This window comes from Suricata suricatta, chromosome 4 (genome assembly GCF_006229205.1).
Source record: "Suricata suricatta isolate VVHF042 chromosome 4, meerkat_22Aug2017_6uvM2_HiC, whole genome shotgun sequence".
NCBI lineage: Eukaryota > Metazoa > Chordata > Mammalia > Carnivora > Herpestidae > Suricata > Suricata suricatta.
Genome location: NC_043703.1, coordinates 126,651,565 through 126,676,263, shown reverse-complemented (window position 1 = coordinate 126,676,263; position 24,699 = coordinate 126,651,565). Strand labels below are relative to the sequence as shown.

Sequence of the window (24,699 nt, the reverse complement as noted above, 5' to 3'; positions counted from 1 at the left end):
TTATTTTTGAGGGGGAGAGAGAGAGCACGCGCGAGCAGTGGAAGGGCAGAAAGAGAGAGAGGGAGAAGCAGAATCCAAAGCAGGCTCCAGACTCTGAGCTGTCAGCACAGAGCCTGACACGGGGCTCGAATCCACAAACCATGAGATCATGACCTGAGCCGAAGTCAGATGCTTGAACAACTGAGCCACCCAGGCACCTGCATTTTATTTATTTATATATATTTTTAAGTAAGCTTCATGCCATCATGGAGCCCAACATGAGCTTTGAGATCAAGATCTGCGCTGAAGTCACTTAAATGACCAAGCCACCCAGGCACTCTGACGTAGCTTTTTCTTTTTTTTTTTTTTTTAAGTTTATTGGAAACTTAAAATATAGCTTTGAGCTACAAAAACGATCCCCTCTTGGTAGCATATAAAGGGTATTTTGTTTTGTTTTTAAGAAGGCTAACTTTTTAAAATTTGACTTTCCCTTGTTTTTTAGATATACACACAGCTTTGGCTTTTATAAAAGTTGTGTGTGTGTGTGTGTGTGTGTGTGTGTGTGTGTGTGTGGTCAGTCTGATAGTCCTGCAGGGTAGTGAGAAACCAGGGGAAGTTCTTGTTCACCACCCTTGTCCATCCCAGTCCCCAGGCTGAGCACTGGGGTCTTTACGGTGCCTGTCCTCAATCCAAATCTCACCTGTGTGCAGGTTCTTAACACACAGAGGCTATTGTTTTGCTTGTTTTTAGAAAGAAAAATGTGATTTAGCACTACATATTGTCTTATATTCTTGGGTTTTTTTTCCACCAGGTGAAATTTTGTGGTCATCCATCCCTGCCTTACACATAAATTTAATTGATCATTTTGGTTGATTTCAAATACAGGATTCTTTCTGAATTACCTTTTTTTGGGCCTGGAAGATGTTGGCATGGAGTCCAGATTCAATCCCAGTATGTTCTTTCTGGATTTCTTGGTGGTGCCACCTTCAAGGTAATGCCCTTTAATTGACTTTATTTCACCTGGAAAAGGTTTCTTGAGCGGGTGATTGAATAGTGACCTTTGGGAGCGGCTCGAAGGGCCAGGCCACTGAGAAGTACAGTAGCCGTTTCAACCCAGGTTGTGGATGATTGGGAGTATCGTCCTCAATGCCATAGGAATGGTTTCTTGCCATTGCGATGGTTTCTTGCCATGGTTGGTTGGTTTCTTGAGTGTGGTGGGTTGTGAGTTGCTCACAGCAGGGATGGGCAGGTGCCTTAAGATTATGACCTTCCTCTCAAACTGAGCAATTCCATGTGTCCCCCTGCAGGTATCGCCCTGTCAATCGGCTGGGGGACCAGATGTTCACCAATGGCCAGACGGTGAACTTGCAGGCTGTCATGAAGGACATGGTGCTGATCCGAAAACTTCTGGCGTTGATGGCCCAGGAACAGGAGCTGCCGTGTGAGGTGGCCGCACCTGCCAAGGATGAGGTCAGGGCTGCTTTGGAGCTGACATCATAAGCATATATGCTTAGTTCTGATCCCCACAGGGCAGATGTGGAACTCTGGGGGTGCGGGGAGATGCTGGTTGGGAATTCTGTATAGCTGTGTGCAAGCTGTTATTTGGAGGACCTAGGTAATGTCAGGGGGAAAGCATGATAGGAGCATGGAAAGGTCTAGGTTCTGCCCCAGTGACCTTTGTTGAGTTGCTTTAATTTCCTGGGCCCATCTCCTCTATAAAATGTGTATGGTTAGTGGTAAGAGTTGACACAAAGGCTGTTCTGGACCACCTACCCTCACTGGCAGTGATTGGCCGCTCTAGAAAGAAGAGTCTGCATCCTGTCGGCTCTAAGAATGTTTCTTTTGGGTTATAGTGCCAGAGCCTAAATCACCCAGCTCTGTTTTTGACTCATTAAGACGTCTAGCATGGGGTTCAGGAGGGCAGTGTTGTTGATTCTAGGAATTTCCCAGAATAGGACTGTCAGGTTTGAGGCCCCAGTAAAGAGCAGAGCTGGATTCAGTTTTCCTGTTTGGGCTGACTTGCCAAGCCTCCGTCAGTGTGCCAGGTCTTCTGTGGGTATAAAGATGAATCAGGCATTCAGAAAGCTTGTCGAGATCACAGAGATCCTTCCCCACTCTGAGATGCCATCTGGATAAAAGCAGGAAGGCTGTCTCAGCCTTACGTGGACAGGGCTTTCAGGCTCCCTGCAGCTGCTGGCAGTAGGTTGGCTGTGAGCCAGGCCCATCACCAGGTGGCGCCACTGTCTGCCTGGACACTTGTGCTGTGGGTTGTCCATACCCTGGACGGTGTTTGGTTTGGTTTCAAGTTTTCTGACCTGTCAGCATAGGTGTGCTTCCAAAAACCTTCAGTCTTAGAGGACTTGCCGTCTGCAGGCCCTAGTCCAGTTTATGGGGAAGGACCTAAGATAGACAAGACCAATGACCAGGGCTAAGAACTTTTATTTCAGTGTCCTTTGAATTTAGAGCAGCCCTTTGTTTAAAAAGAAAGAAAGAAAGAAAGAAAGAAAGAGAGAGAGAGAGTGAGGTGGGGAGGAAGGAAGGAAGAAAAGAAAGGAAGAAAAGAAAGAAAGAAAGAGAGAAAGAAAGAAAGAAAGAAAGAAAGCTTGGGTGGCTCAGTAAGTTGAGCATCTGGCTCAGGCTCAGGTCATAATATCATGGTTCGTGGGTTCAAGCCCCATGTCAGGCTCTGTGCTGACAGCTAGCTCAGAGCCCAGAGCCTGTCTTCAGAGTTTGTGTCTCCCTCTCTTTCTGACCCTCCCCTGCTCGCTTGCTCTCTCTCTCTCTCTCTCTCAAAAATAAATAAAACACTTAAAAAAAAAAAAGAACAGGGAAAAAGCTGAGTGTCTGCAGAAATAAACAGTACCCTTTCTGGATCTTAAGGTGGTTGCTACCTGAAGTTGCAGTGCCTTCTTTCTGTGTGATTAACAGGACATGTTCTTATTTTTTTCCCCACATCCCATTTCTGTGACAGCCCTCTCATGAATTATGAATGCCTGACTTGGGCCATGGGCTCTACTAGGCACCAAGTATATGCCAGTAAGACAACGTCTCGTTGCATGAGTAATCCCATCGCCCTGAGTTAAGTAATGTCATAAGCAGTGAGTTAGGCCGACAGGGTCACCGCCATCATACAGGTGACCATCTTTTCCTCTCAGGCTCCCACAGAACAGAAAATTCCTCTGTCCTCCCTATGTTAAAGAAGATGCCTCTCCTTCTCAGGGTTGAGGACAAACCCACTTCATTAATGGTTTTCTTGGTGTTCGTATTTACTAGAGCTTTGCCCCTCCCCTCATATCTCCCCCAACACACTGACAGTTTTTTCTCATCATCTCACACTGGGGGACATCTGTCTAGCCCCAGTGTCATACCCAGCCAGTTGGGGCTAGTAGGTGGCCAGACAGTGTCAGTAGGTGGTGCTCTCAGGCAGCCTAAGGGTCTGTGTCCTGGGCAGGTAGGGAGAAAAGAGAAGGAGGCAGAGCCAGGGACAGAAATATTAAAAAGGATTAAAATATTCCAACAAGGCTTGGAGATCAGCCAGTCACTTGACATGTCTCAGTTGGGGACCCACATTTTAACTAATAAAATAGAAAATAATATGGCAAACATTTTTCCTTTTAAGAAATTCTTCCACTTGCATTTTCATAAGTGATTTGAATCAAGTGTTTCCAAAACCATAAACGCAGGTGAAATTCCATGTGACAGTCAGTTATCGGTGGGATGGCAGAGCTTCATGGAGAGTATTGAGGGGCAAGAATTTCTACAGTGGCCTGAAGGATTAGATACAAGGGGCGACGGCAGTTGCCACTAGCAGACCCCTCCGTTACTTTCTTGGGTTTCACAGGTCAGTAAAACAAATTCCCGTGCTGGAGAAGCCCACAAGGCACATAGTTGCAGGTGGCCTCTGGCCAATTGCTAACTAGGAACTGAGGCCCGCAGTTCAGCTGCTCTCTGTGAACTGCATCCTGCCGAGAACCATGTCAGCTTAGAGGTGATGGATCCTTCCCCAGCTGAATCTTCAGATGAGACCCTAGCTCTGGCTGACTCCTTTATTGCAGCCTAGGAGAGACTCTGAAGCAGAGAACCAAGTTGGGCTGTGCCCAGATTCCTGACTTACAGAAACTGTGAGATAATAAATATGTATTGATTAAAAAACAAAGAAAGAAAGAAAAGAAAGCTTATGTGTAGACCTGAGTCCATTTTACTATCAGAAGAACACAGGCTGGCAAATGTGTAATGGGGCCGATGCTACTTTGATACAAACCAAGTTTGATTTATTAGGACTTTTGTCACTGATCCATCAGGTTCAGAAGACCTAAAGCAAACTCCAGAGCTCGAAGAAAGAAAGAAAAACAAAACCAAGCCTGGCCTTTGTGAGGTTTTTCCGTCATGCCTCTTTTCTTGGTTGTGTCTTGCCAGGAAAAAGACTCTTCGATTACTCTGGACCGATCCTTTCTGAGTACACTTCCAGGCCAGTCCCTCACAGACAAACTTTACAACATTTGGATTCGTCTTCAGAGCCACGTCAATATTGTGTTTGATAGTGAGATGGATAAATTAATGATGGAAAAGTACCCTGGCATTAGACAGGTGAGCAGGAAGTTGGATCCCCGTTGCTAATGGAAGGGGTTAAATAATAAGGGCATTTGTTTTGAAACAAAATAATAAGTATACTTTTTTTTTAAACGTGCTTTCTATGGACTTTTTCATGTATAAAGATCCTGGAGAAGAAGGATGGCCTATTCCGAAAGCACATGATGGGAAAGCGAGTGGACTACGCTGCCCGCTCTGTCATCTGCCCAGACATGTACATTAACACCAACGAAATCGGAATTCCTATGGTGTGTGCGGTGGGGCCTCTCTGGCTGCTGTTGGGTGTGGTGCATGGGAGTGTTGAGGGCTGGGGGAGAAAGTACGCGGCAGACAGTGGTGGCTCGGGTGGGGACAGCCTTTGCCTCTTCCTGAGCAAGCTGTTTGGCAGGGACATGCGCTGTGTGATGGTGCTGCTTTCACTCCTTACCAGGTCTCCAAACACCTAGTGCCGACAAGGAAGACCCTCTTCTTGGGCAAGCAGGGGGCAGGCTGCCGCGTCCCCACCTGCGTGTCTTCCTCCTGCCTCTCAAAGCCTAGTCTCTAAACCTTCTTAGTCAGACTGAATGCAGGACAGAGATGAGGAAGAGGGAAAGGGGGTTTCCGTCCCCATGCACTTGCCTGGTGTTAGGAGCCAGGAATGTGTACACCTCGTTGCCGGGCGCAAGAAGGGGAGAGAGCCCCCAGAGAGGGCTCTGTGTGTGTCATCCATCCTCCTAGCTCCTTGGGGTGAGGAGTTTGCCCCATCCAGCCATTAGTGTTTCCTCAGGGAGCCAGCCTCCTTTTCGAACTTCCCCACCCATTCAGGCTGTGGTACTCATTAGCAGTAGCGCTTTAAATTGGCTTCCTCCTTAATGGGCCTTGAGGTCAGTAATATGAAGATGGTTTAATTCCCTTTGTGGAGAGTCTCATTTCCTCGCCTGCTGCCCCCTCTCCTGCTCTCTGGGGAGTGCTGGTAATGAGCAGAGCTCAAGCGTTCTGATGGCCTCTTGCATGCCCACCGCCTCATCTCTCTGGGGTGCACTCAGCTCCCTGGACAAGAGGCCAGGAGTCAGAGAAGGCTTAGACCTGGGCCCACTGCCTCCTAGTCTTTACGTCTGGAAGCTAGGTCAGGTGGAAGGGAAAGGTATTTTGAAGCCCAGTTGTGACCTCCCTGAGTCTGAAGCCCTGGGAGGAGAGCCCATTCGTTGCTGCTGGTTATTTCCTTTGGACAGAAGACATCGACGGCCCTATAGGCTTTGGCCTCACAATGCCTGGAGCAGCCCAGCTTTGGGAGAGACCTTTAGTCCTGCTTCTTTCTACCTTTAGAAGCCTACCTTCTCGGATCCGGGTTCATTTCATAATGGCTTATCCTAAGGAGGGACTCTGCCTCTGTCCTCCTCCAACCTGTTCCAGGTCTCAGGGCCTGGTGGCCTGGGGGCATTACTCACAGGGTGGTTGTGAGGAGCTGACTGTGTGAGAGTCCTTCTTGGTCCTTGTGGCACACCCTCCCCATAAAGCACAGTGGAGGGGTGTTACGGAAGTAGAGGAACTGAAATAAGTTTGGGGAATGAGCTAGAGATTAGCGGTAAACCAGACCGGCTGGTGTGTCCCCTGAGAAGCTTACATTCCGTTGGTGGAGACAAATATATAGGAGCATAAACACTGTCAGGTGGTGGTCAGTGCATTGGAAAAAGTGGAACAGGCCTTGGGGAAAGGGAGAGCTGGCTGGGGTGACAGGTAAGGCTTTTTGCCAAGCGTCGTTTGAGCAGAGACCTGGACAAAGAACCTGGACAGAGTCCCACCAGGTTCTTTATGTAAGACTCCTTAGTCTCTGAAACGGTTAAGTGCATGTAGGAGCATCAGAGTGTTTATAACATTCAGCTACTTAGAAATCTAACCAGAAAACTCGTCTTTCTTCAAGTGTATTGCAGGTCCAGCATTAAGTGGTAACACTGGATTTTTCATGTATCAGGGGACTGAGTTGGTCTCATCTCAAGTGCTACCTTGATTGTAGTGGCAGCCAAAACTGCTGGGTAGAGGCTCCGACGCCGTGTCTGGGCTCTGGGCAAGGGCCGTGATCAGTTAGTGAGGTCTGCTGGATTGGAGGGGGCTGAGGTGGTACTTGAGGGTAGGTATTTGCCTCTCAAGCTAGTGTCCCATTCTGTGTTGCCTTTGGGGACTACAAATTGATCGGTGGGTGAGGAAGTGATGAAGTTTTAGAATGGGTGGAAAAAATTTTTAATGTGTAAACTGCAACACTCAGACTACTCTCTCCAGACAGACTGCTAGGAAAGGAGGCCTGATCTCTATTCCCTTAAGGCGTCAAGCCTAGATAAATTGCTTTGTGGACAAGACAGACCGGATGTTGTGTACTCCCTGAAGGACCTTTGTGGCTAAGATAGCACCTCTGCGTCATGGGGAAGAAGTCATACAGCCTGTTGAGTCACATTTTGAATCTGTATACAATCTTTCTGCTTACCCTGAATTTTCATATCTGCTCCTCATTTCCAGGTATTTGCCACAAAACTGACCTACCCTCAGCCAGTCACCCCCTGGAATGTTCAGGAACTGAGGCAAGCAGTCATCAATGGCCCCAATGTGCATCCAGGGGCCTCCATGGTCATCAACGAGGATGGCAGTCGCACGGCCCTGAGTGCCGTGGACCTGACACAGCGGGAGGCCGTGGCCAAACAGCTCCTGACACCAGCCACGGGGGCACCGAAGCCCCAGGGGACAAAAATTGTGAGTAGTGGACACATCTGCTCAGGGGCTTGGCCAACTCTTGTCTGGCTCCCCTGTGACTGCCAGCCGTGAGTGCTGACACAGGAATCCGTGAGCCGTTATGCCTGCACACGATGAACCTTCCCCTGCACGTGGGTGTTCCTTAGGGGCTGCATGGTGCCCCAGCTGGAGCTGGCATTCTAGGGTCTTGGCGCCATGATTCAAGCTTCACTTGGCTGTCCCATGACACGCAGCACAGTGCCGGGCTGCGATAGCTCGGTTGTGACCCTGGAGCAGGAGAATATGCCATCCTTGAGCAGGGCTCCCCAAGGGGTGAGTCTGAGGTCAGCAGCAGCATCCCAAGGGCTTGTGAGAAATGCACATTCACCCTCTTCTCCCCAACCCCCTGCAAAATGAATTCGAATCTCTGGGAATGGGACCCAGGAATCTGCATGTTAGCATGTGCTCTGGAGGGTTCCTCTGCAGGCTGATGTTTGAGAACTGACCTAAAGGAAATGCTCCGTGTCTGTGATAACTGATAACCCACAGGTTTCATCTGATGCTTCATTTCTTGGCGGCTGCTGGTAGCCACTTGTAGTCGTGTGTTAAGGGATCCTAATGCTTACCTGGGCACCGCTGAGAAGAGTACGTGATTGATTAGCTGGGGGTACGAAATGGGCAAGTGACATCATTTGTGTCCTATTAAATCATAGCCATGTAAGCGGGTGGGGGAGGGGGAGCAGAACAGATGACCCCTAGGCAGGTGGTAGTGGCAGAAGTTGAAGTGAAATGAATTTTTACTTGGGTTTAACTTAGGTGTGAATGTGCAGAGAGTCAGGGCTGACTTAGATCTCTCCTTGCCCCTGGACACGTGCTGACCCAGGTCTTCTGTAGTAGAGTTGGACCTCTGCCAAGTTTCCGACAGCCTTGAGGGAACTTTGAAGGAGGAACAAAGAGGATTAGGGAAGCGCTGTGGCCTCATCGTGGTGACTGTAGGTTCTGCACCGCAGCCCCTCCTCTCGCTTCCTGTCTTGCCGCTTTGTTGAGTTCCAGCAGTAGCAGGCTACCCGTTCTCTGTGTTCGTGGTAGGGGACGCTGGCAGACACCGACCAGGTCGCCTGTTTTGTTCTTTCTAGTGTATTAAGTAAGGTGTATGTTGAGACTCATAGGATTATTCTGCCTTCCTGAAACGCCTGGTGTTGTGATAGGAGCTGTGTGAGAGACGCAGGAGACCTCAGGTACTTCATGTAACTTGAGAAGCCAGACTGCTCAGTGATGTGGCGGACACAACGGGTACAGCAAGAGAGGCCTGTGGCTCTAGCTCTGGATGCTCAGCAAGAAAGGCACATGGAAGTCAAAGAACTTTAGAGATAAGGAAGAAAGTATATGTGTTCAATCAAAAAAGTTATACTTGGTTTTCGGGTATGTAGATTAAGATGCCCAGTAAGGACTGAAACATACTCTTGGTTTTGGCTTGAATAAGCATGATGCATTTACATGTTTTATTAGTATTTATATCTGTATCTTGATGGCAACTGAGATGAAGTTCTTATTAGAAATAATGTGATGCAGGGCGCCTAGGTGGCTCAGTTGGTTGAGAGTCCAACTTCTGCTCAGGTCATGATCTCTCAGTTCATGGGTTTGAGCCCTGCGTCAGGCCTGTGTTGACAGCTCAGAGCCTGGAGCCTGCTTCGGATTCGATGTCTCCCTCTCTTTCTGGCCCTCCCCAACTCACGCATTATCTCTCTCTGTCTCTCAAATGTAAAAAAAAAATTTTTTTTTAAGAGATAATGTGATGCGAACTCAACAACAATAACAATAAACAGAAGGGCTCCTGAGGTGGGAGGGCCCAGTGGATTCAGTCACTCAGGAGACAGGGTAGGGCCAGCCTGAGGGCTGCAGGAATGTGAAGGTCATGGCAGGGATGTTTTGGGGGCACGGGTGACTTAGGTAGACTGGGGGTCAAGGTGGAAGAGATAGGAGGTGAGAGCCAAGCTGTGGTTCCCGGCACAGGAGAGTGGCAGTGCCCTGGAGGAGGTACATGGGGCCCCTGTAAAGTGAGGTGATGGTGGGGAATCGAAAGGCCCATCTTCTATGAGAGGTAGATGTGTGGGACTTAAATTGAGGGCCATCGAGTTAAGAAATGAGATTTTCAGTGTGAACTCTGAGCACAAAGTACAGTGGAGAGAGGAAATAGGGGCCTCAGGGGGGCTGAAACATGGGGGCAGGAGGAAGGTGGGAGGACCGGGGAAGCTGAGGGAGAGTGGAGGGCAGCGCTGGGCCTCCTCATTTGGCATTTGCATCTGTTTCCCACATGTGGTTAGGGGGCTTCTCTGGGTCAAGAACACCCCCTGGGTATCTTCATATCTCCCAGGGACACCTGTTAGATGTTCATGGAAGTCTGAGAAGAGTGCGGAAAGAGAGGGTGCATCTGTTTGTCCAAATGAAGGTCACTTGTGACGCAGGAGAGCAGTTTGAAGAGTGGGAGCAGCAAGGTTTCAGAGCTCTCTTGAGGCACAGGGGCCAGTAACTAAGGACATTTGAAAGACAAACAGAATGGTATGGGGTTTCTGACGTGATTGGGATGCGAGGGTGAGGCAGTGGCACTGAGAACTTGACACAGCCTTGCTTACGTCTGTGGGGTCAGAGGTGAGCGGGACCCAGAGCTTGGAGAGGAAAGGTTGGCCTGCTGCCTGCCACAGGCAGTCAGTTCTGGGGAAGTGACTGAAGTGAGTTCTGAGCATTGGCGAGGTTGAATGTGGCCGGCCCGTTTGCCGGTCTTCCGACTTCAGTTCCAGTCTTGGGCACACTGTCCCTGTTTTCTCCTCCAGCCTCACCTCTCAGCTCACCCTCAACGCTCCAGCTGGTCCCCGTCGGTGCAGAGTCCTGTCCCATTGGGCCTTGCCCTCGTGCACTTGTGTCCCCGCCTGGATCACTCTGCCCTCCCCACGCTCCCGGGCTGACTCCTGCTAGTCCATCAGGTCTCAGCAAAGCCCTCATCCTCTGGGGCAGGGGTCTGTAAGCTTTTCCAGCCAAGGGTCCAGTTGTAAATAAATTAGGCTCTGGGGACCACATGGTCTCTGATGCGGCTAATCAACCCTGCCTTGGGAGCATCAGAGCCGCCTTGGGCAGCACACAAATGAATGGGCCTGGCCATGTGCCCGGAAGACTCTGTTTACAAAAGCAGGTGTCCCACTTGTGTTCTGTAGTTTGCCACTCTTAGAACTTGTAGGAGGTGCCCCACATGGTGTTCCCACCACACGCTCATCACCCCGCCTCACCTCTTGTTCTCATTGCGTGGTGGTGTCACCACCTGTGCACCCATTCATCCTCCCTCCAGACCCTAACTTCCATGAGGATGCGGGCAGGGTGTTCTCAGCACCCAGCATGCAGGAGGTGCTTGGGAAACTCCGGTGGAGTAGACCGACGCAGGCTGAGATGTGGGAGGCACGGAGATGGGAGGGCCATGTTGGACCTGATAACCAGGGGTGAAGACAGAAAGGGACTTTATGATGGAAAAGTGGCTCTTAACAGCGGGACATGGGGATGAAAGATGGGGAAAGATTATTTCCCAAAATCTCATTCTCTTTTTAAAAAAACTTTTTTTTCTGTTTTTTATTTATTTTTGAGAGACAGAGAGAGACAGCATGAGTAGGGGAGGGAGACACAGAATCTGAAACAGGCTCCAGGCTTTGAGCTAGCTGTCAGCACAGAGCCTGACATGGGGCTCGAACCCACAAACCACCATGAGATCATGACCTGAGCTGAGGCCGAACGCTTAATCGACTGAGCCACCCAGGCGCCCCATCTCCCTCTTTTTTTTAACCTTTATTTTTGAAAGAGAGAAAGAAAGAGAGAGCGCATGAGCTGGGGAGGGGCAAAGAGAGGAGACACAGAATCCGAGGCAGGCTCCAGGCTCTGAGCTATCCGCAGAGCCCCAGGCGGGGCTCAAATCTGCAAACGCTGAGATCACGACCTGAGCCGAAGTCGGAAGCTCAACCAACCAAGCCACCCAAGGCGCCCCCATAAATCTCAATAACATCATAAACAGTGCTTACTTATAATCACATACACATGTATTTGTATTTGTAATGTTTTACAGACTTTGGTTAACGTGTTGCACGTAAATCAGGACTGGTCTGAGGGGCTGGGGTCATGCCTGGGAAGCAGAGAGCCCCGGTCCAGAGGATGGACCACAGTTTAGGCGAGAAGGAAAAGGGTGACTGACAGGCCCCACTTCCCTTGGGAGGTGTGAAACCTCTGTCCCTTCCTCTGGGTCTTGTAAGTTAGGAAGAGGCGGCCAGCACGGCTGAGGCTCACTTCCTAGCCCAGCAGCCTGCCAGAAGCCGCTCTTTGGCTCTGGGTGTGCTTCTGAAAACTCTGACCCGGGCACTGGGGCATGCTAATTTTCACTGCAGTATTTATTTAGAGACAAGAGAAAGGAAGGGCCTCAGGTTTGGGTTGGCGAGGGGAGCTCCCTATGCTCCAGGGCTTCTGTTTGGATTGGCCGGTGCCTGCCAGACTGGCCTGCCTGCCTTCCCAGCTGTGGGGTTTGCTTATGCTGGAGGATGTCTCGAATTTACGAGACTCAAATATGAGGCCCATCCTGGGGTTTTGGGTCTGGGCCACAGGTCTGGGCAGTTTCTCCCTGGAGAGGCTAAAGAAATAAGACCTTGAAAGTCAGCTCAGGCTCTATGACGAGCCCTGGACAGATGCTCATGGGAATTCTCAGAGTTCAAGTCTCCTTGGAAACATGGATGTGGGGGCAGAGAGGGGAATGTTCAGACTCCTTGGAGAGCAGAAAGACTGCCTCCCTGCTCAGTGCTTTTAGGACTGTCTTTTGGAATTTCAGGGTTTTGCTCCGTTTCCCTGACCTGGAGGAAACTCTGCTCAGCTGAAAATGTGGGGTGAGGTGGGGCGGGTGGGAAGAGGATCTTTTGTTCACTTCTAGACTCTCTGGATCCACCTTTCTGACTCAGCTCCATAAAAGTAGGCAACATAAGAAGAGACTAGACTTGGAGAAATTTGTTCCTCCCACCCTGTTGACTGCTATAATTGAGGGAAACTTGGGTAGGAGGGGTCTGACCAAGTCCATGACCGCGTCAGGCTGCTCAGGGGGCCTGCGGAATGGCTGGGGCAGCAGTTGCCTTCAAACATTTATTTTTTAAAGTAGCTTTCATGTTCATCATGTGGGAAGCCCAGTAGTTAACATGAGGTAAGCTAAAGGGCAGTAGGAAGCTCAGCGAGCCTCCACCAGAATCAGCTCTGTGGGAAGTGGCGTTCTGCCAGGAGGACGTGACCAGCGGCGTATTGATAAGGGGGAGACAGTGTGAATGGTGGCGTCCTTTTAAGGAGTAAACTTACTTGTGGTCTTTCTGAGTTCATGTGTATCTTCTGTTTTCTGCCCCACCCTGAGCATTTCACTTGGGCAGTAGTTCTCGTTTTCCTTAAAAATAGTTGGAGATCTTTTAAAAAAGAAATTGATAGAAGTGATACACGCATGTTGTCACAGCAACAGTACTAAGATGTGTAGAGATAAAGATGGTACTCTGTGCCTTATTTTTCCCATGTGCCCTTGTCTGGGCAGAGTCCACAGTGACAGCTGGGTAGCGGTCCAAGAAACCTTTTCACTTGTACATCCAGAATTGTACATACACATACAGAATTGCGTTGGGTTTTAAATCACCTTATATGGCACCTGGATTTTCTTTTTCTTTTCTTTTCTTTTTCTTTTTTACTGGAATACATTATTGCCATAACTTCAAGACAGGTATTTAACTCAGCCTTTTCATCGCTGCATAGTATTCCACAGTGTCTTCCATGGTTTATATACCCATGCTGCTTCTGTGGGGGCAGCCTGCATTATTTCATGTTTGTCTGCTGTACGCACTGCTGCTTACACATAGTTGTTTATATAACCTGACATTGGCACTTTTTTCCTTTTGAAATGTCAAAAGGAAATGAGTTTTAAACATTCTTAAATCTGTTGTCAGATTGCTTTCCCCAAAGACTATGGCAATTTAAATTTCTTTTTAATGTTTTAAGTGCAACAAAATGTTTTCAGAAGGCATTGAACTGGGACTCAAAAGCCTATGTTCCAGGGGCACCTGGGTGGCTCAGTTGATTAAGCATTTGACTTCAGCTCAGGTCATGATCTCAGTCTGTGGGTTTGAGCCCCACGTCGGGCTCTGTGCTGACAGCTCAGAGCCTGGAGCCTGCGTCGGATTCTGTGTCTCCCTCTCTCTCTGCCCCTCCCCCGCTCTCTCCCTGTCTCTGTCTCTCAAAATAAAATAATAAAGACATAAAAAAAATTAAAAAAACAACATCAACCCCATGTTCCAGTCCTGGCTCTGCCATTTGAAGTTGGGTGACATAGTTCTAAAACATAGGATTCATGTTTAAAATAACCTACTCTCGGGGCACCTGGGTGGCTCAGTCAGTTAAGCGTCCAGCTTCGGCTCAGGTCATGATCTCACAGTTTGTGTGTTCAAGTCCCACAGGGGGTATAGGGAATCCCTGAGGTCTGCCAGGTCCTTTCAAGCCAAGGGTTTCATAGCTCCATGCAGACGTGCAGTCATCAGATGTATTCATTTCTTTACCTAGACCATTTCTCAGAGGAATCCAAGACTCTGGAAAGGCCATATTTCTCTGAAGAAGATGGGTCTGGAGCCTCATCTATTGCTTGCATCTCTGAGTCCAGAGCCAGGATCAGGGCTACACCGGGCTAGTAGCTATTTCTCAAAGATTTTTAGGGTTTCACTCCAAATGAACAATTCCCCTTCCATTTGGTTGAATAAAACAGGAGATGGACAGAAGCCATATGCAGGCCAGGCTGAGGTGAGCGCTGTGAACAGTAGTGGTGATGCTGAAGTTGTCACCGACCTCCCTCCTTTGCTCTGCTCTGCCCCCAGGTGTGCCGGCATGTGAAGAATGGGGACATCCTCCTGCTGAACCGACAGCCCACCCTGCACAGACCCTCCATCCAGGCACACCATGCTCGCATCCTGCCCGAAGAGAAAGTCCTGCGGCTCCACTATGCCAACTGCAAGGCGTATAACGCTGACTTTGACGGAGACGAGATGAATGCCCACTTCCCCCAGAGTGAACTGGGCCGTGCTGAGGCATATGTTCTGGCCTGCACCGATCAGCAGTACCTCGTTCCCAAGGTAGGTCTGACCTTGAGATGGTTCCATGGTCATCGCTGACACAACTTGGCATTTCAGGTCTGGCTCTTTCTGGCTTCTGGGATGAGTGGGTAGCTCTAGGGCAGAGGCCTATGGAATAGAGGGTCTCCTGGCTTCTTCCAGGTGGGGCTGAAGGCTGAAGGCTAGTTGCTTAGAGGGTAGCAACTTAGTAGCTGTGGAAGAGGTCTTTACTTTTAGACTTATTTTGCATTCTACAAGTTATTAGCCTTTAGCAAGCATTAGTATCCTAACTCTGTGATGGTCCTTATGATCCCCAGATGACTTTGACCCTTTGAGTTCTCACAAGCATGAGTTTTCAGAGACAACAACTCCAGGGACCCACATGAGACTCCTCTAGGCCATGAAGGTGTCTCCCCTTTGAATCCCTGACTTCTCTTAAATGCAGAGCCACGTAGGGACACCTGGGTGGCTCAGTCAGTTGAGCGTCCAACTCTTGATTTCAGCTCAGGTCATGATCTCACAGTCGTGGGATCAAGCCCCGCATCAGGCTCTGCACTGAGCATGGAGCCTGCTTGCGATTCTGTCTCCCTCATTCTCTGCCCTTCTCCCCCACTAGTACTCTCTCTCAAAATAAATAAACATTAAAAAAATTTTTTTAAAGCGGCTCCCTATGGTCATGGCTATCCGGTGGGGTACAAGAGAAGGATTCAGTTTCCTTCCCCCCTTGCCCGGCCAGCTGACCCATGCCATTAAGTGGCAGGGGCCCGAGTCAGTGACTGTTCATGGGAGCAACAGGGTGGGGACAGAGCCGGGCTGCAGGAAAGAGAGCGGAGTATATTCCAGACCCCACTTACCCCTCACCACCCATCCTAAGGCCTGAGGCTTTTAAATTAAAAGCTCTTTGTTTCACAGTGATTTGCAGTTCTACCTCATTCCCTTGAATGTGGTAGAGTATAAAAGAATCAGTAGTAACAGTAACATGGAATTATGGCTACCATTTGCCAAGCCCTTTTTCAACAGTAGACACTATGCAAAGCACTTTAGAGGCTTCTAGTTTCACCCGTGGCACAGCCCTTAGAGTGGGTGCCGTTGGTGTTCACGTTTACCCATGAAGAAGAAGAAGTGCTTGCCCCAGGACACTGCTGAGAAGGGGAGGAGGTTGCAGGGAGCTCCCAGATCCTCGGGGCTTTGCTTCTTTCCACCTCTGGGGGCCTTGCTGATCTTGCGAAGACGTCTGCAGCCAGGGGAGCACGGGAGGCTGCTCGGAGACGTCCAGTCCTGGTCAGTGCCGTCTCCGCCTGGGAACTTCTCTTCTCAGCAGTCATTCGCCACCCAGAGAATCCGGCAGTGGCCAGGGCCCAGCGTCCCAGTCTCCTTGCCTTTGGACACGCTGGGGTGGCTCCATGCTGGACCCAGCTGTTTGAGTTTAACTGTCTTTCCCTTCTCCACCCTCTGCAGCCAGCTGTCGATTGGCGAAGAGGCTAAAAGTAGGAAAGAGGGATTAAAGGCCCACTGTTGGCCCTCAGAAGTTAAAATAAGTTTACTAACTTGAAATTTGGCTTTTTGTCTTTTCACATAAATAACAGTGGTGGCTGCCTTGTGTGGCAATAAAAGCCACCATCTTCTGAGCACGCCCTGTGCATCAGGCACTGCTCTAAGTGATTTACAAACACTCTCTTATTTAGTCCTCAAAACAGCCTTCTGAAGTAGTTGTGATTTCAGTTGAGGAAAAACAACTGAGTGGCTTGCCAGCCAGTGATGGTGCCAGGACTTGAACCCAGCACCTGTCACTCCCAGGCTCAGGTGCTGAGCACCATGTGTTATTAGCTGCAAGGCTGGGACTGGATGAGGCACCGTGGCAGTAAGCAGATCCCGGGACTGAACTGGCTCTCTGACTCTAGAGACAGTGTCACATTTTAGCACAGGGGACTCTACCAGGGAGCAGCCAGATGGTTCTCTGTACATGCCCAGTGACCACTGGACATTAGAGGAGTTGGAAGGGGGGGTTGAGGTTCTCTGAAGTTCTCAGGCCAGTGAACTTGAACGTTCTATACTTCATTTTGATTAAGGTGATACAGGAAATTCATGTTTACACTGTGTCCTTCAAAGGACTGACTTGTTTCAATCCATATGTGCCTCATCATGTCCTCGCATGCCTGGAGACAGGCAGAACAGAGCACAGAGCATGTGATTCTTGATAAATTTTAGTTAGTCATGGTGTAAATGCCATGAGATGGAATCCTTATTTTGCTAATGGTTACCAAAATGCAGCATGTTTTGAACTACTTTGGTGGCAGAGTCCTAGGAGAACAGGTTTTGTTAAACCAGGAAAGTCCTTTCTTTGGAGGTGCAGGGGACAGTGAGGGGTGTTTTTCCTGGGTGTTATCTTTATGTCCCTTGCTTCCATTTCCCTTTGTTCATTATTCTGCTTCTGTCTTTCAGGTTCTCTTCCTTGATTAACCATAGGACCTGATTAAAGAACATTTCATTGTTGCTTGAATGTATTTAATGGAGTTGTGTGTTTTCTTAAAATAAGTGAATGGAATTTCAGCTGTTTCTCTCCTAAGAAAGCAGTTGAGCTTTTCATTGAAGTGTTTTTTGTGGAGTTTTGTTTTTCTTCTCTTTGTTGCATTTTTTGAGAGCCAGTGCCTTGTGGAAAGTTTTTGTAACAAGGTTTGAGAGTTTCCTGACTCTGTTGACTTCGCCAGAAAATTTAGGTCACAGAATACCCTAATTCTCCAAGCATCCTGACCAAAGGCATTAATTGTAATGTCATTTTGCTGTGATATTACATGGAATAGGATAGCCGACAATTATCTGGGGTTCTGACTTAGAAATGGTCTTTCTGATCCTAAGCAGGATTTGGGAAATCCAGAATCATAAGGAGGCCCTCAGTAAGTTGCTTTAATCAGCATTTCTCCCTACAATTCATGATTATTGCATTGAAAGCAATTTAGCCATTAGGGTAATTTTCTAGTCATGGAAAAATCTGGATGGAGAGGGAGAAAGCACTGAATAGATCACATAACGTGTAATTATGTTCTTTAAAACAGGAAAACAAAAGGAAAACTCTGAATCTGCCCCCAAAGACTTGTGGGATGAGGCAAATTGCGTAACACTGGTTTGGGTTTTTCCCCCAAGCAAAATAATATCTTGTCTTTGGAATAAGATGCAGAGTATAATTTTTTATTCATGTTCCTAACTCAGAGCCTTCATAAGAGGGGCCGTGTGCACCATCTGAACTTGCCTCATATCTACAGCAGCTATTCAGCCCATCTGTAATAATTGTCTTTTGAGTTTACATAGAGCCCATTGCCACAGTATTTAGGCTTTTTTGACAAGCATCCTTTTTACCCTTTGAATTAGTACATGTGGCTAAACTCCTGGCCCTTCTCCATGGCTGCATTTGTGAGTGCCTTTAGTCTTAGTAATGAGACCTGGCCATCATATTGGATAGTGTTTAACAAACAATCAAATGATATTAATCTTTAGATCCAAGGCACAGATTTTTCTCAAGTTCCCATAAACATTAAAAAGTTTGCAAAAACCACCTCTTAAAAAATGTCAGGGGTCACAGCTATTTTTACTTTAGTGTGTCTTGTGTTGCCATGAGCACAGACCTACAGATAAGTTGCAGGAGACTAGGGGTCAGAAAGTCTGAAAGACTTCAAATGAGATGAATGTACTGGGGCTGACATAAAAGCCCTTGTTTGGGCCTCTGGTAGACAACAGCTTTTATTAAAGGTCCGTCATGAACATGTGCTACATTGTGAAGAGACACTTGTAAATGTACGTTCTTTTCTTTTATAGTCATACACATCGAGGCCCTCTCGACTCTCTTGAGCCCCTACCCCTTAGAGAGAGCTGACTCTAAGTCAGTAATGCTCAGGGCTCTGTAATAGTGCCCCTGAGAGACCGTTTCTGACCATCTCCCTACCTCTAATCTATATGATGACCCATCTGTTATTTTCCTGCATGATATTTAAAACCCTTTGTGGTAATGTATTTTTCAGTCATTTGTTTTCTATCTAGCTCTTCCTCACCGTAAAGGATCATGTCTTTTTGGTCCACTAGAGTAGATTAGAGGGCCAACCCAATGCCTGGGCATATAGTAGGCTCTCAATAAATACTTCTTAAGTGGATGACTGATTTTGAGGAGAGCCAGGCCAGAAATGTGTGAAAAAACACTGAAGCATAAAACCAAAATATAAAAGCAACAACACAGCAAAGTGCAGGCTAGACCAAATTTATGCAAAGATGCCAAAACTTTGCGGGAGTAACTAGAACCAGATGGGATGATGGAGAGAAGGCTTGGGGAACTGGACGAATTTGGAGCTGTTTTGATCTAGAACAGTGGGCAAACAGTCACAGTGGAAGCCAGTTGGGCAGGCCTGGTTACGTGCTTTGGGAGGCAGTTTGCTCTCCGGATGGGAAGCCCAAGCACCAGCCTAGGAAGGCTGTGGGGCAGGACAGTACAGGGGTGTAAGGGTGGGCTGTTGCTAGTCCATGGCTTCCAAGCAGATGATTAGGAATTAGAATGTGACTTCCTATTTGTCTTCTTTCTTACTGTTTTGGTTTGTAGGATGGCCAACCATTGGCCGGGTTGATCCAAGACCACATGGTTTCAGGTGCAAACATGACCACTCGAGGTTGCTTTTTCACTCGGGAGCAATATATGGAGCTGCTGTACCGAGGACTCACAGACAAAGTGGGGCGTGTGAAGCTCTTGCCTCCTGCCATCCTGAAGCCCTTTCCACTGTGGACAGGAAAGCAGGTAATTGGGAGAAAATTTAAAAAATGAAACAGGCCACTCATATAAAAGATTTCATTTCCAGTAGAGCCCAGGCCAGAAGTAGAGAAATGACAAATCAGATGGTCTGGGACTTGAGGCACCTGGGTGTCTTAGCTGATTAAGTGTCTGACTTCGGCTCAGGTCATAATCTCCTGGTTCATGAGTTCAAGCCCCATGTTGGGCTCTGTGCTGACAGTGTGGAGCTGGAGCCTGCTTCAAGTTCTGTGTCTCTCTCTCTGCCTTTCTCCAGCCCATGCTCGCTCTCTCTCTCTCTCTCTCTCTCTCTCTCAAAAATAAATGAACATTTAAAAAAACATGGTCTGGGACTGAACATGGAGTATCTCCAAGGTATGCCTGTATGATCTGAATGATTTTCTCTTTGGTGGAGTTCCTGTGTTTTCAAGGGAGTGTCCACAAAAAGTGGACTGCACAGTGTCTGTCCTTGATGCCCTTATAATGCAAATGCAGTGGTAATAGGCAATGGTATTGGTGGTAGTGGTAATAATAGTAGTTTTGTTGGGAGGGGCCGAGTGCTTTACTGAGTGCTTTAGATATGCTATTCATCCTCACAACCAACCTGTGTTACAGAGACTGTTATCACCATTTAGTGGATGAGGATACTGAGGCTTAGAGAACTTCAATTACATGCCCAGGTCTATAGGAGACAGAGTTGGAATTCAAACCAGCACTTCCCAACCCCTAAGACATCACACCATGCTCCTGTCAAAGTAATAAAATAATGGTATATGTGATAATGAAGTATGGTCAAGTTTGTGTTTCTACTATGTGCTGGGTCTCCAGGTTCTGCCTTGAGGCCTGACTCCTAATCAGCTGTGTGATCTTGGCTTTGTGGGCCTCCTTTCTTCATCTGTAATACAAAGGGTTCAGGTTGCTGATCTCTAAGGTCTCTTTCAGCTCAGCAATTCTTTTAAGTCTGTGGACCTGGGACCTGACTGGTTTTTAGTTGTTAAAACAACCTTGCATTCAGGGGTGACCCTTGTTTATCGTGAGGTATTCCCCTGTCTATATGTATTTTTAATTCAGTTTGCTAAAATTTTGTTTAGAAGTTTTTTACATTTGTGTTTGTGAGGGATACAAGCATACCTTATTTTACTGCATTTTGTTTTATTATATTTCACAGATACTGTGTTTTTTACTAATTGGAGGTTTGTGGCAACCCTATATTCAAGCAATTTTGTATGCTTTTTCCATTTTTCTTTTCATTTATTGGTGTCATTTTTCCAATAGCATTTGCTTATTCATATCTCTCGCATCTTGGTAATTCTCACAATATTTCAAACTATTGCATTATTATTATATTTGTTACGGCAGTCAGTGATTAGTGATTATAGATCAAAGCTCAGGTGATAGTATTCTAAGCAATAAAGTACTTTCTAATTAAGGTATGTATATGACTTTTTAGACATAATGCTATTGCACACTTAATAAACTATGGGAAAGTGTAAACATAACTTGTGTTTGCACTGGGAAACCAGAAACTCACTTTATTATGTTTGAGTCACTTGACTCACTTTATTATGTTTGCTTTATTGTGGTGGTCTGTCTTTCAGCCCACAATCTCAAAGATATGTCTGTATTGATGTGTAGTTTTCTTGTAATATCTTTGCCTGTTTTTGGTGTCAGGGTAGTGCAGTCTTTATAGAATGAGTTGGGAAATATTTCCTCTACTTTAATTTTTTCTAAGTTTGTATAGTACTGGTATTATTTTGTTCTTAAATGTTTGGCATAATTAACAATGACTCCATCTTGAACTGAACTTCTCTTTGTAGAAAGGTTTTTTAACTAAAATTTCTATCTTTCTATTACATATAGTGCTCTTCAAGTTACCTGTTCTTGAATGAGCTTTAGTACTATGTTTTTTCAAGGAATTTGTCATAAGTTCTTGAATTTATAGGCATAAAGCTATTCATAACATTCGTTTACTATTCTATTTATTGAATTGGTAGGAGGGTCATCTCACTCGTTTCTGATATTGGTGATTTGTATCTTTTTTTTTTTTTAATCTGCCCCCAATGTGGGGTTCAAACTCACTCAACTTGATATGAGCTCAAAAGTTATATTTAAAAACAAAAACCCCAGGGGCATCTGGGTGGCTCAGTCTGTTAAGCATCCAACTTCAGCTCAGGTCATGATCTCACAGTTCATGAGTTCGAGCCCCATGTCGGGCTCTGTGCTGACAGCTCAGAGAGTGGAGCCTCCTTTGGATTCTGTGTCTCCCACTCTCTCTGCCCTCTCCAACTTGTGCTTGGTCTCTCTCTCTCTCTCTCTCAAAAATAAATAAAAACATTAAAAAAAAAGTCGCATGCTCTACTAACTGAACTAGCCAGGCACCCTGATTTGTGTCATCTTTTTTCCTGATCAATTTGCTTAGAGGGTTTATTTGTTTTGCTGTCAAAGAACCAGTTTTCATTGACTTTCTGGGATTTTTTTGTTTGCTGTTTCATTGATTTCACTTTGTTCTTTATTATTTCCTTTCTTCTGTTTACTTTGGGTTTGATTTGCTCTTTTTCTCGTCATTTAAGGTTAAAGCTGAAATCATTGATGGGGACCTTTTTTCCTTTTTTTGTGTGGCATTTTAGATATAAAAATTCCCCTTAAATCCTGCTTAAGTAGCATCATATAAGTTACTATGTTGTATTTTCATTCATTTCAAAATAGTTTCTAATTTTCTTTTTTACTTCATTTTGACCCATGAGTTAATTACAAGTCCATTATTTAGTTTTCACGTATTTAGAGATTTTCCAGATAATCTGTTACGGATTTCCAATCTAATTCCACTGTGGCGAGAGAACATACATTGGGTGACTGAATCCTTTTAGATTTATTGACATTTGTTTATGAGATTATGTTTACTATGGTGTGCCTTGGTAAATATTCTGTGTACCCTTAAAAATAATGTATAATCTGGGGCACCTGCGTGGCTAGTTGGTTAAGCATCCAACTCTTCATTTCAGCCCAGGTCATGATCTCATCATGTGTGGATCAAGCCCTGCATTGAGCTTTATGCTGACAGCCTGAGCTGTCTCTCACCTCTCTCTACCCCTTCTCTCTCTCTCTCAAAATAAATAAATAAAGATTTAAAAAATAATAATCTGCTGTTGGACAGAGTGCTCCAAAAATGTCAGTTAGGTTCAATTAGTCTATAGGTCAAGTGTGCTATGTCTCTGCTGATCACTGTCTTTCATTGCCTGGTGTCCATAGTCTTGAAAACCACTGTTACATATTCCTGTCTGCTTTTATTGTTGTTTTTAGCGTAAGAGTCCTCCGGTCACTGTTGCTCTATCCTAACCAGAAATGGAAGTCAGTTTAAACAGAGTAGATGGGGAATTTTGCAATTTAAGATTAAAATCCATAAGTATGGATAGTGTAGTTCAAGGAGTAGTAAGCTTTTGCTGTGAATGCCAAATAGTGAATATTTTAGGCTTCGCAGGTCATCCAGTCTCCATTGCAACTACTGAGCTTTGCCACTGTAACATGAAAGCAGCCATAGACAACAGGTAAGTGACTGAGCCTGGCTGGGATCTGATTAACTCTATTTACAAAAACAGGTAGTGCTGGCCCCTGGTTTGGTGTGCTATATGTATTTGTCTGCTTTATTATTTCCATTTATATTATTTTATTTCTATTTATATGTCTTTATTTTGTCAGCCATCTCAAGTCTTCCTGGAAGTGAGTGATTATGTTTTATGTCATTAAGTGTCCAGAATTCATTAGAATTTTGTTTAAATGTAAGCAGTGTTCAAAATAGAACTAAATAGTACACAAAGGATATATATCTAGAGCCATAAATCTGTTAATTCCCTTCAATCTGGGAAGCCAGCCAAAGGAAATAATCTGAAATGTAGAAAAGACTACTTGAAAAAAACCAGCCCATTACACACCATGGTGAGTCGTGGTAGAAAAGTTAGAAAAACCTGGATATTTAACTTTGGCACTAAGTAAATTGTGGAGCATCCATTTGTTAAGATATTATGTAGTTGTTTAAAAGAGTAGTTTTAAAAGACCAAGTAGCAGTCCGGGTAGTTTTCGGATACGATGTTGGGAGCAGAAGTAGACTACAGGATTCTATGAAGTCATAGTTGCAACTGTATTAAGCATGTATATGAGAAAATATGTTGCATAAAAAAATAACAAAATGGTAGAATAGTTTGGTTCATGTTAGGAATAATTTGTTTTTCATCTTATAATATTTCTGAGTTAAGATTCTTACATTTTAACTAAATAAAACTAGAATTTAGGCCCTGGTTTTATTTGCATCACACCTGAGATTTTTTGGTGTTTCTTGTGAGGTTCTGATGGGCTGTTATTTCTTTGCAAATAGGTGTAAAAGAGGAGAGTGACTGCCCTGCGCAAGAATTTGTTAGCGGCTCAGTCTGATTCCGCAGAGAAAAGCCATGTTCAGAGTCAGGAGATAAGGAGCTTAGCTGAGGCAGTTTATTTGTACTGCCTCAGAGCAGGCGTCTGAGGGTCTTTCTCCAGGGCATTTCAGGCAGCCTCTTAAGTGCTTTTCTTTCTGTGAAGAATTTGAGGTCTCTCAGCATTTGTTCAAAGGGCATATAAAGAAAAAGGATTTGCCTGTCATTGCAGATCTCAAGTGTATATAGCTCAATGAATGTTTGCAAGTGAATATAACTTTGCATTATCACCCAGGTCAGAAGGTAGACTCTTAATCAGCACTCCCACAAGACCCTTCCAGACCCTTATCAGTTTTTACCCCACCCCAAAGATAGCCCTTCACCTAACTTCTAATACTAAAGGTAGGTTTTGTCTTTTCTTGAATTTTATATAAGTAGCATCCTTTGGTAAATCATATGTCTGTGTAAGTCACTCATGGTATCACATATAGCAGTAGTTCGTTGGTGCTCAGTTGTATAGTCTTCCATTATGTGACTATACCATCATATATTTATCCATTTTACTGTTGATGGACATGTGACTTGTCTTCATTTGGCTGTTATAAATAGGGCTACTGTTATATTCTTGTATATATTCTTTGTTGAACATAAGTATGTATTTTGATGACTAGCAAGGAATTGAATTGCTGAGTCATAAGATCTATGTTCAGCATTAATAGATTTATTAACAAACAATTCTCCAGAGTGCTTATCTAGAGCCATAAATATGTTGATTCTCTTCAGTCAACGTATTTGCTCCTGTCCTCAGCAGAACTTGATATTATTGTCCCGTTTTTTGAAATTTCTCTTTAATCTTAGCCATTCTGATGGGTTTGTAGTGCCATCTTATTGTGGATTTAATTTACGTTTGCTTATGAAAGTGAGGTTGAGCACCTCTTCATATGCTTATTAGCTATTAGGGTATCAACTTTTGTGAAGTGCCTATTCAAGTCTTTTGCTTGTTTTGTATTCTATGCCATTTTCTTATCAATAGGTAAAAGTTTTTTAAATATACTGTCACACCTTTCTCTTTTAACCTAATGCTCTTTTCTAATAATCAGAGCTCTTTTATTAATAT

At 45.8% G+C, this 24,699-nt stretch overlaps 1 protein-coding gene across 1 annotated transcript in view; it reads left to right on the top strand.

Annotated features, from left to right (window-relative positions):
- Window positions 1–24,699, top strand: part of POLR1A (RNA polymerase I subunit A) — a 74,534-nt gene that overhangs the window by 15,047 nt on the left and 34,788 nt on the right. Inside the window, exons 8-14 of the mRNA XM_029937735.1 lie at window positions 865–970; window positions 1,287–1,449; window positions 4,396–4,566; window positions 4,695–4,817; window positions 7,060–7,290; window positions 14,181–14,435; window positions 18,997–19,188. Coding sequence (XP_029793595.1) covers window positions 865–970; window positions 1,287–1,449; window positions 4,396–4,566; window positions 4,695–4,817; window positions 7,060–7,290; window positions 14,181–14,435; window positions 18,997–19,188 — 1,241 coding nt within the window. The remainder of the gene's footprint in view (window positions 1–864; window positions 971–1,286; window positions 1,450–4,395; window positions 4,567–4,694; window positions 4,818–7,059; window positions 7,291–14,180; window positions 14,436–18,996; window positions 19,189–24,699) is intronic.